At 53.6% G+C, this 11,154-nt stretch overlaps 1 protein-coding gene across 1 annotated transcript in view; it reads right to left on the reverse strand.

The window, feature by feature from the left end:
* Nucleotides 1–454: 454 nt before the first annotated feature.
* The window catches only part of LOC100907895 (Down syndrome cell adhesion molecule homolog), a 44,605-nt gene continuing 33,905 nt past the window's right edge, over nucleotides 455–11,154 (reverse strand). The window contains exons 11-20 of the mRNA XM_029112029.1: nucleotides 9,260–9,550; nucleotides 9,092–9,162; nucleotides 6,686–6,941; nucleotides 6,446–6,556; nucleotides 5,989–6,174; nucleotides 4,443–4,748; nucleotides 1,646–1,816; nucleotides 1,261–1,539; nucleotides 709–985; nucleotides 455–575 (exon numbers count right to left, since the gene is read on the reverse strand). Coding sequence (XP_028967862.1) covers nucleotides 455–575; nucleotides 709–985; nucleotides 1,261–1,539; nucleotides 1,646–1,816; nucleotides 4,443–4,748; nucleotides 5,989–6,174; nucleotides 6,446–6,556; nucleotides 6,686–6,941; nucleotides 9,092–9,162; nucleotides 9,260–9,550 — 2,069 coding nt within the window. The remainder of the gene's footprint in view (nucleotides 576–708; nucleotides 986–1,260; nucleotides 1,540–1,645; nucleotides 1,817–4,442; nucleotides 4,749–5,988; nucleotides 6,175–6,445; nucleotides 6,557–6,685; nucleotides 6,942–9,091; nucleotides 9,163–9,259; nucleotides 9,551–11,154) is intronic.

Genomic DNA, 11,154 nt, shown 5'->3' on the forward strand with positions numbered 1-11,154 from the left:
CAGAAGAGTTCATTGCGTTCCTCCCGCAGCATCCGTCGCCGTCGAATTCGACGACATCTTCCCCATCGTCGTTCTCCTGCTGCGGCCGCCGCTGTTGCTTCTCAGGAGTCGTCGAAGACTCCTGAGACCTAACAAAGTATACATAGTCGTTCCCGGACAGGACGATACACATCTAGCCGCACCATGTCTTTGTGTATCCTCCTCGGAGTTTCGGTTTTTGTTTCAATGTTCCGGTCTCTTCGTATCTTTTTCCCCGAAGTCGACGATCCCACTATTTACACAAGGACCTCCCAGATGGTGGGGGGCTTCCCGTTTTTGTACATTCGACGACACGGTTGTTTCCATGGTTCGTGTTGCTGTTCCTTCATCATTATTATTATTATTGTCAATATTAATAATTCAAAATAGACTTTAGTCTCCGCTTCTCAACATGCGCTGGCTCTGACAATAAATGCTACGTATCGAATCCTTCGGCGGCTTTCCACATTCCTAGAGAGCCACGTTTCAGTGTGGCGACCCTGAACTCGGACGCGCGCATCTTCAGCTCGTCGATGTCTTCATCACTCTCCGAAGCTCTGCGGAATCAAGAAGCGGAAGTCAGTCTCTGAGTGGGATGTTGTACATATTTCCGTTGCCCGACTCGAATGTGGTTCCGGAAAGCTCCATGCGCTGGACTAGGCTCACTCGGCAAGCTAGGGCTGGACTCACTGGTCAAAGGTAGGTTGCGAGCTGGTCGGCACGTACCCATCGCGCACTTGAAGAGTTTGACTCGACTTCAGATTGGAACACATAGGCTGCTGTTGCATTGTGGCCTGTTTGGAAAGAGTTGCTGTGTTCCTCCAGTGATGCTGAGGTGAGCTGGCCCCTGGGACGACGTGAGGGTGAGCCCCCGCCATGAGCTTGGTGGCTCTTCCCAGTGTCGCGCTCCCTGGCTGAATCATCGCACATTTCGATAACGTTCCCGTATGTCCTACGATTGCTTGTCCTGATCATGGAGTTTCTACCGTTAGTTTCTGCTGCAAACGAGAGATATCTAGCTATCATTGCGGCGGCTGACTATGGCTACAACTCCAAGCGACATGCTCAATTTCGAATCAACGATATGCTCTCATTTTCCCCGGATAGGAACATTCCGGAAGCGTCAATGGAGGTTTGAGTTTTCTGTGATCTCAGAGTGAGACCCTCCTGGACGGATTCCTGAACCGGACCCGGGTCGATTCCCTTGCGGATTCTCATTGTACATTATTGTGCTCCACGAACCTGATTGAAGACAAGTCTGCATCATGGTCTGACCTTGGTCGGTCTTGGCTTGAAGGCAACGTTTGTTGAGATAGGGCATCTCGTAAGTGCGGTGAGGTTGCGGCACATCGTAACCCGTCGCGGCGAACATTCTACCACCAGCCGATCTACCGAGGATGTCTCCCGAAGAGCTGCGTTCGCCCATTCCTGGCGCTGGATAGTAAATGGGCTCGGCCGTCTGCCGGTTGACCGTCTGGTAAATGCCGTCGCATTTCGACTGCTCGTACATCGAGTTATCGCCTGGAATATTTCCTCGCAAATGAGGAGACTCCTGTCGCGGGAATTCCTTCGGATTTCGACTCCTCCATGAGCCGGAGATCTCTCACGGTATTTTCGGTTCCCTCACCTTCGCCGTGGTTCACGTCGCTGAAGGCTTTCTTCCGTGCGATAAAACAAACGGCTGCACAAACACCTGCGATCACTAGAATGCAGCTGAAGATTGGCAGTGTTACTGTGAGATGAGTGTAGACGCCTGGCGATACGACACCACGAACTTCCGAGCGACGGGGAGGCAATTCTGAAATGATCACGAGCGATTCAATCAGGAGCCTGGATATTCCCGTTGAGATTTGCTTTGATTCGTTTGACAGGCAGCTATAAAGGCACGTCGCCTCGTTTGCATCGTTGAGCAGGAGATCTACTCCACCGTCGGTCGCAACTGATGGCTTTCACCGTTTCATGACCAAACTTCTATTTGATGAGGTGAGTCCCAATTAAACGTCACTCAACGGTACGCCATGCGTGAAGCGAGTATTTGATAGTGTTTGGCAGCTCCGATATACATAGTTCGCCTTTGGCTGTTCGGAGTTTTCCATCGGTTGGACTTGTCGTCGGCGCCACCAGCACTACTTCTGCCGCCACTGCCGCCACTGCTAATAGGGAGAAGAGGAGTCTTATCTCAGCGGACCGGCCGAGAGGACATTCCTGGAAAATTAGGATTTCCCGGGTGTTCAACACCAGCGCCTGTATCGAGCGGGAAGCGGCAAATGAATGAGCACACATCGAGACCCGAGAAAAAGTACGGAGACGGGACGAAGAAGAGAACGACGTTCGAGGACGACCGGCGAGAGAATACGACCCTCGGAGAGCCGTCGGCAGTATCACTAATGATAGATTAAGCTGGGAAAGATCGTGTTGCGGCAAATCCCGGATTGACGACGTCCTAGAGCTTCACGGAACAGGACGGAGCTAGCGTAAAACTCCATAGATCAAGCCGCTCCGTTCCATCAATCTCCCTACGAGACGATGGCTCAATTCGAGCGAGCGATGTCAAAATACAGCCAGCCAGGGAGCTGATTACCCCGACACCTGCTAGAACGCTAAACGATTTATAAGATTTCGAAGTCAGTTTCCGCCTCGGGACCCTCCATCCATCTGCCCGGAGCTCTGATTGCAAGTAGCCCTCATGAACCTCGCTGCGGGCATTGATACCGCGCTCAATAGATCAATCCGCGTGCCAGCGGCAGATCGAGACAGGGAATCGAGAAGGCTCCGGGAAATAAAACATATCCGGACATGTTTGGCCTTTTTCTCGGCTTTCGCGAAGCCGGCGGCGTGTTCATGAATCGTCTCGGTTCTCCGGCATCCTGGCGACTCGGACTCGACATGGATACGCTCAATCCGTGAGGCTCTCTTGGTCCATCGCAGAAGACCTGCGCGGGAGCTGCTTCTGTCGGAGTCCTTATGTAATTAAGACTACGAGCGACCCTCAAACTGGCCCAGATTGGCTGGATTACGCGTCTGGCCTGGTACACTCGTCGCGCCGAGGACCAGAAGGCCGTTTGGGTCCTACGTCGGAAGTAATGAGGATACTTGGACCCTGGGAGTCGCTGCGCCGCCGCAGTGATGTATCTAAGAGACATTGAACTGTCGCTAGGCTTTGCCCGCGCTGTCGGTAGCACAAGCGACGAAAGGGATGGCTCACTCAGAGGGGACAGACAAGGGAGGGGGGGAAAGAGCAATCGAATCGAGTCGGTCTGAGCCAAGACGATCGCGGCGGTCAATCTAGAAAAGAAAACCAACCCCAAGCACGTCAACGGAGCAGAACTGAACAGAAGAACGAGCATAAGGATGAACAAACGGCAAACTTTTCCGCGGGGGATGACCTCCACATCCGCTTTCGAAGGAGAATAATTACCGACTCTGAAAGATAAGTTGAAGCTGACCGAGTCTACGGCAAATGGACGGCGGTAGCGGCGCAACTACGCAAACCACGAGTCGGTCGGTCGATCCAGCCCGTCATCCATCCGGGCATCCCGTCGCACCGTAGAGGATCCTGACCCTTCTACTCGTCGGGGTCGGATAGAGTGAGTCTGGATCGCTGAAGGAACTTCCTTCTTCCCTCTTCGTCCCATCGCTGCGAGTGGTGGACTTGGGAAAAGATCCGTTCGTCTCACTGACTGACCGACCGACTGTTCGTCCGTCTGTCTACTGAGCGTCGTATCTTGGAGTCGTCGTCGTCTCCCCCAAGTATCATCAAACAAACGGCGACGTCGACTTGGCGCCGGAACTAAGGACGGAGTGGCCGAAGTGGCCACGCTGACGTCTACCCGCTTCGGCCAGAGCAGTGGTCAAGTAGTCGACGGGCCAGCCGGGGAACGAAAAACGTGTACGAATCAAAACGCACGATTGGCTCTCGATACGAAAAAGTGTCCCAGATCCCGGAGCGAGTACGTAGCTTGAATCATGACGGACTTGCGGGCTGCGCTCTTTCCCGCGAACTGCATGAGGGACTCCGGACCGACCGACCGACCGAGGGCTCGCATGTCCGACCGCCACAGTGCTCTCCCACTCTACTCTACTCGCGATCGCCGGGCTGTGGTGGACGGCGCCGAACTCCGGACCGGTTCGAAATGATACGGACGGAGCGGAACCGCAGGAGGAAAAGCGCAGCGGACCACTCCGCTGACTCAGTCGTCTAAAAGCCATTTGTGATTTGTCCCTTCGGCCAAACGAAAAAATCGAGCCACGCACATGCTCGTCATCGGTAGACTAAAAAGTTCGGCGACGTTAGCCGCTCCCAGAGCTCCTTCGCATGGATAACTTCCTGCGTCAGCTCATTTCCGATATCAGGTACAACTCGAGGAGCGGACGCCTTCACCTGCTTTCACTATCTGTCCGAATCCTTGAGTTTGGCTACTCACCTCCATTTAAGGTCAGAGTTGCGAAACTGATTTCGACCTGAGTTTCGCCGGCATCGTTGTGAGCAGACATTAGCAGACCATACCAAGAGCCCGGCAGGAGTTCGCCTATCGTAAATGCTTGATGCTGACCCGGAGGGGGCATCAGGACGTTGTTTGAGTAGAGTATCCAGTCCCGTTTGCCTTCTTCCTTGTACTGGACGACGAAGTACGAAATGGGACATCCGCCATGGCCCCAGGCGTCTAGGTGCAGTTGAACGAAAGTCGAGTTCGTCTCGAGGAGAAGCTGTTCATCCGGGAGGATGGCTCCTGTACGCAATGGGAGAGATTAGAACGAATCACTGGAAACACCGGCAACGTTGCGCTACCACCGTGAGCACTTGTATCTATTGGTTCTCTGCCCGTCTAGGCCCTGGCATTTGATCGCGAGGGGCTCGATCGACTAAGGGCAGTCCGGTCGGTCGGACGCTCGTTCGAATCCACAGAACAGAGGCTTAAGATTGGCCCTATCGGAGGACGGCGAGAACGAAGATAAAAGGAGGAAAATGCACGGGTCGGCGTTCGGCTCAGAGCCCGGAATTCCCTCGAACCTCTTCATTTGTCAAGGAAAGGATCTGGCAAGCGTACAATTTTAATGAAGAACGGCCGAGACGGCTCCGGGTCGCCGGTGTTCCTTCTTCCTCTCGCTCTAATAATATCATCAATGAATATTAATTTAGAATCGGATTACTGAAACCAGAGAGCTTTGACCGGGCGAGAATTCGCGAGCGCCGATCGGACGGTCCAGAGGGCGGGTGTTCTCCGAGTGAAACCAAGAATTCTAATAAATTGACGAGAGGGAACTTCTCTCCCCCCCTTTCCCTGCTTTGCGAACTCTTTTTTTACTCCCCCCCCCATGCGCTCGCGGGAGTCTGATTCCTCGAGCGGTCGTTGCTCGGTTTCTATTCTCGTCTCGGAACGCTACCACCATTTCTTATTCGAATATATTTTTTTTCCGCGGGGCCCTGCCGCAAACTTCACTCGCCGCATGAGTTTTGTGACTCAATTATCCTGCTGTTTACTCAGCGAGTTACACCGCCTCTCCGTCCATTCACTCGAACATTTGTGTGAGGCCGGCCGCGAAAACGTTATATGTATTCACTTTGCTTCGGTAATGAAGCTAGAAATGTCGGACGTCGGCGTTGCTCGGCCCGCAACGCTGTACCATGAGCGTTTGTCTGTGCTTGCAAAAACACCATGCTTGTTAGCGACGAGTTGTACGTATGAACGTGCGAGCTCAGGCACATTGGCGGCTCCGACTACAGTCGTATGAATCCGCTTAGCGCCTCAAGGACCTGACTTGCCCGAGTTGCAGCCTCGGTGGAGAGCTAGGAATCGCGTACCGGGAAACCGAGCGTCCGCTGGATGAGAGAGGAGGAGAGCTACAGGAAATGTGAGGTAGCCGTTCCCAAGACGAAAGAGGTTCTCGAAAACACTGATCGATTCCACGGAACGGCATTGTCACACCGAGCCACAAACAAACACATCAAGTCACCGAACGTGTACTTACGGCCCCCGTTTGTCCTCGCGGAGATAGTGGAACCTTCGGGACCCTTGCCGGCCGAATTGCTGGCTCTCATGTACACGTGATACTGCGTACCGCATCTTAGGTCGGTCAAAGTGAAGCTGCGTCTTTCTCCCGTGACAGCCACCTCATGCCATTCCTCGTTATCCGCACGATAGTAGATGTAGTAGCCTGGGAAGGTACGGACAAAGGATCCTACATGAGGCAGTGCGAAATGGTCCGATACGACCTGAGCGACCTTCATATATCTCAATTCACGACGTCCCCGGGCGCTCGTCGTGTATCCGTAGCTGAAGTTGAGCGAAACAACGAGGGAGCGAAAAATAACAGAGGACGAAGGACGAGCTCGAAACACGCGAATATATAACCACGTACAGGGGTTGATCCGCCGTATTCCCGCACAAGGAAACGACGATGGCGACCATAAGCAGCAACTACTCACCTCTAATGGGTCCCGCTTCGAGCTGGTTGGCGCGCTCTCCGTCCTCCCAGGAAATGGTGATCGACTTCGATGTGGTCGACGTCACGGTGACTTTCGGTGGGTTTGGAGGATCTGAAAGACGCCACGCTGAAATCTCGATCGGAGGAATCGCTCTCGGTCCTGACTGGTCTTCCTCACGTCGACGAGCGGCCAGCGGACACATACGTTGCGCGGATTTCGGCAGACGCTGGGAGAACTCACCGAATTCTAGGGTCTTGACCTTGAAATTCGCAGAAGAAGGTCCCGCACCCTTGGCGTTGAAGGGCTGTACGTGGATTGTGTATTCGGTGTTCTTCCGGAGACCATCCAACTCGAACGTAACTCGAGGCTTCACGTACTCGGGCAGGAGGCTGAACGTCTTGAAGTTGTATTGGGGGTTGTTGTTATCCAGGGTCGTAACACGATAGCCGATGTAGTAGCCTTCAACTTTCCCTTCGTCTTCGGTTCCGTGTGGTGTCTGAAATGTCAAACATTCCGTGGACTTGTAAAAAAGGCGCAAGAGAAGACGTTGCCGTTGTTCACTTGCCAGACGTTGTTTTTCCTCTTTGCTGGAAACGACAGCGAGTTTCGAAGCTGTTGCTCCCTCGAGCCTCATCAGCCTCTGTCCAAAGACCAACACTACGAGCCCACTGCGTCGTCGTTCAGTTGCAGCACGACGGACAGGCGGCTTGGACAGCCGGTCAGCCGATTACCCCGGCTGTCATCCTTTGTCTTTCACTTCCATCACAGAATGTGAGTAAGCAAGAAAGCACAGAGCGGGGAGGCAAGTATTCCCTCTTACGTTTTTAGGAACCCTGCTCATTAGTCTCTAATTCGTAGCCACGAGGCCACCTGTCAAAGCAGCAGCTGCAGCAGCTGTGTATCTCGTAGAGCGACCGACCAGGATTGCCGCATCGTAGCCTGGCATCAAAGATGATGGAGGGCGTCCGTGCGTGCTCAGAATTGTCTCTCAGCTTGCGGAAAACGGTCTGTGGCCGCTTGCGTCCGTTCGGGAGACTCCCTCCCCACCTCAGGTAGGAGTCCGGTCCCCGGATCCCTATCCCAACCGAATCCCTTAGCGTAAGTGGAGTTGAAACTCCGTGGATCGGTTGTTTGTCGCTTTGTCGGTACCCGGTGTGTTTTCGCAGGAGCGTCTCCGTCGGACGTAGCTCGTTGACTGTGGCGTCTGCTCTGCGCTGTTTTCCCTATTTCACGTCCGCCGACAAAGCGATGTCAACCGCGAACAACCGACCGGAGAAAAAGCAAATGTTTGGTCAAGGACTTGTTGTAATTGAAGGTAATTCACTCCTACCAACAGAAGTCCGCCGCTGTGGCTTTCGTATATGTCCCATGCGTCGAGAGAGGAACGTAAGATCGAGGCAATAGCTTGGGTGGGGGCCTGCAGGCCAGCGGCTAGCCGGTCGGCTGGATGGCAAGCAAAGAAAGCGCCGACGAACAGAGGGCGTACGAGTGGCTGGCTTGGAAAGGACAAACAGTTGTTACCACGAGTGGTTGCGCCAAGTCGTCCGAAAAAAGAAGGACAAATACCACTCACCAACGACAACGCGGGGCCACTTGCCGTCTTGCAAGCAGCAGGCAGGCAGGCAGGCACGCTGGCTGGTTGGCTGGCTCGCGCAATTCGTCCCTCCAGAGCAAAACCGCGACAATTACCATGACCAAGCAGCCGAGACGTCAATAAGACGGCTGAGGAGGTCCCGATGGCACTCTGTCTATTTTTTTTTAGCTACAATGATTAGTGCACGAGTGTCCAGAGCTTTCGTGCCTCAATCGAGATAGGTGTATCTGCTCAAGTGAAACTCTCCCCACGTGAAGCCAATCCATAATATCCATCATCGGGAATGTTTTTTGCCCCCATTGCGTAAATTCGGCTTTCCTTCCGGGACCGGCAGGACACTCTGTCCACCGCTAGTTTTGAGAGGGACAAGGAACCCGGGAGACAAGAAACAAATAGACGACGAACGAGCGAAGGTACCACGTCCAGCAGTCGCTGTCAAGCATCCTCTTTTCGTGCGTGAGGGATGCGAACAAAGTCGCAGCCCCGAACGAGTTAGCCCGTCCTTACGGCAGAACGTCAGAGCAGATTACGCCTCAAGCCGCATGACACCGTGACGCTGCGCAGTAGCCACAAAACACAACACTGCACGATGGCGTTCGCTGACATTGAAGCCTCTTAGCAGAAAAACAGGGGAAATGCGGAAAACGTTGTCGAATGGCGAGCGCCAGGGTCGTCTCCGGGGCTCTGTGGCAGGCGGGACCGTATTCGGGAGCCCGAGCAACCAAAGGGAGCCTTCCGCGCATAAAAAGCATCATCGTGAAGAACGTCGCTCGTGTTTTTGTGATGTCGAAGAATAACATGTTTATCTAGCGCATCACTCGCACTGCGCATGTTGATGCGCTCTCGTATAGGACTCGTTTCGCTCTGTGTCATCACCGTGGTCTCCTTCACGTCTATGTTCACGGAGGCCGTCCCAGGAGCTAACTGTACGTAAGTCTCATCGTCAGTCGTGGCGGAGGACCGGTCGACTCTACGGGCCGCGAGGAGTACGCTCCGGGAGGTGCGGGAATCCCTCGCTGCGGAAGAAGCGAAATCCTAGAATTGGAACTTACGTCGAATGCGATAGAAATGGCATGGGTGTTCAAGGCCTGTAGTTTCACTGATTGCGGCGGCATCCGTGGAGCTGCGGAGGAATGGACGTCTTTGAAAAGTCTGCCGGCGGGTCGACTTCTCGATTTCAAAGATCTTTCGATGCTGTAGACTTGAAGGAAAACACTCACGTTCCTCCGAGGTGACAACTTCGTATTCCTTGCTGAACTCGCTGACTCCGAACATGTTTTGACATCTTACTTTAAACCAGTATTTCGTTGTCGGCTTCAAGCTCCGGATCGTGGCGACTCGTTCGTCGCCGCCTACAGTGGCCGAATCGTGCCACAATCCGTTGTCGGATCGCCATTGCACCATGCATTGGGAAATGGGAGAGTTCCCGGTGAATGGGAGATTCCACGACAGTTGGATCTGCCTCGATCCCAATTCCTTGACTTCAAGCGAACTCGGTGAGTCGGGCGCATCTGGAACGATTCTTTGCTTAGTCCTTGGCCGGAGAGGGCGGTGAGGAATTTGAAAAATTATTTTTGAGCGATGGATCTCGACAAAATCCTGATGCCAGCAAGTCGGTGCTCTTTCAACGATATGGACGAGCGACTCGACAAATAATATCTCCGGGCTCCCGCGTCACTGTCCGCCGAGAGAGGGAGAACGATAGCAACATCACAGACGACGTCGCGTCGCTCGTAGGATTCGCATGACGGAGCACCTCAAGCGAAGGGCCGGTCAGAGGGCCAGGCGTCACTAATATGCAAGTTGGGCGACAATCACCCTTGCCATTGGCTTCATTGTAGGACCAGATGACGCCGTAAGGCGCATATTAGCGTGATTAGCATTCGCCACCACCACCAACACCATAATAGACTATTTGCTCGCTTGCTACCTAACTGATGAGTTCAGTGAATTAGTGCCCGATTACGGAGAATACTTCCTCGTCCCTTCGTTCGCCCCCCTCCTGCTCTCTGTCTCTCGCTCGTTCACTCCTCTCAATCCTATCGCCGTACAGCGATGTTCAGCTGAGCCGCAAAACTTTCATGTGAGGACGTTGCGGTCCGGGTTCAGAGTTCGGCCGCGCTGATCACTCAATCAGAGTTGTCGGCGTGGGGACGCAGACTTCAAAAAGCGATCGGTTTCGGCTTATCTGTCGCCGACTTGATCCGGTCTGTCGAGGAAAGTCTCAAAATGAAGCTTGTCGGCTCACGAGGGCTGGGTGGAGAGCATCCGAGCCCGCCGTCGAATATTCCGCTCGCAGAAATACCCGATGAGACATCGTTCCGACTTCGGATTCGTTGACAGGTTTTTGAGTTCTTGGTAATATCTTCTGACACATGATTCCTCTCGTCGCAGAGCAGAGCCTCCTGCGGATTTCGCGAACGCCTCAGCCGATTTTCCGAGGAACGCCTCGCCACGCCACGACGAAACGCTCGCGCGAGACGAGGGTTTGAAACTCCCGAGAACGAAAGTTCTCTTCGTCTGGAGGCATCCGATCCTCGAATCTCTCTCCGTTCCGGAATAGTAATTCAATCAATGGTATCACAGCGGAGTACATATACGGACGTATTCCGGCCCGATCCCGCAGATATCAGCGCAGTCGAGCCCTCTGAAAATGGGGATTAATATTCTGGGCGGTTCGAATTATAGATTCAGCAGTTTCTCGATCGGGCAGTTAAGAAAATGATTTCGGGCAGAAATTTCACAACTTCGGCAGTTTTATTACTTAGGACTAGCAGTCTTTTTTTCAATTCGTACAAGTCTATTTTACAAAGCTGGCAGTTATTCACGAGGAGTCGGGCAGTCCTCGACAACGAGACTGGCAGTTAGATATGCAAGGAGAGAAGCTCATACTTCTTCTACCCTAGTCGACGAGGAGAGCGCGAGTTGCCCTCCTCGGTCTACCTGGCTTCCGTTTCTGACCCAGAGGAATCTGCTTAGCTTCGGGTGGCGGGCGGACTAGCTGCCGACGAATAGCCATACCAAGAGCGTGCTTGCATCTGTATTCCTTGAGAAAGCATGGACAGGAGCAGCGCGCCTCCTTCCACTCCTCACCTGTCATTCTAACGACCCAGGC

This window comes from Galendromus occidentalis, unplaced genomic scaffold, assembly GCF_000255335.2.
Source record: "Galendromus occidentalis unplaced genomic scaffold, Mocc_1.1 scf7180000077480, whole genome shotgun sequence".
Classification (NCBI taxonomy): Eukaryota; Metazoa; Arthropoda; class Arachnida; order Mesostigmata; family Phytoseiidae; genus Galendromus; species Galendromus occidentalis.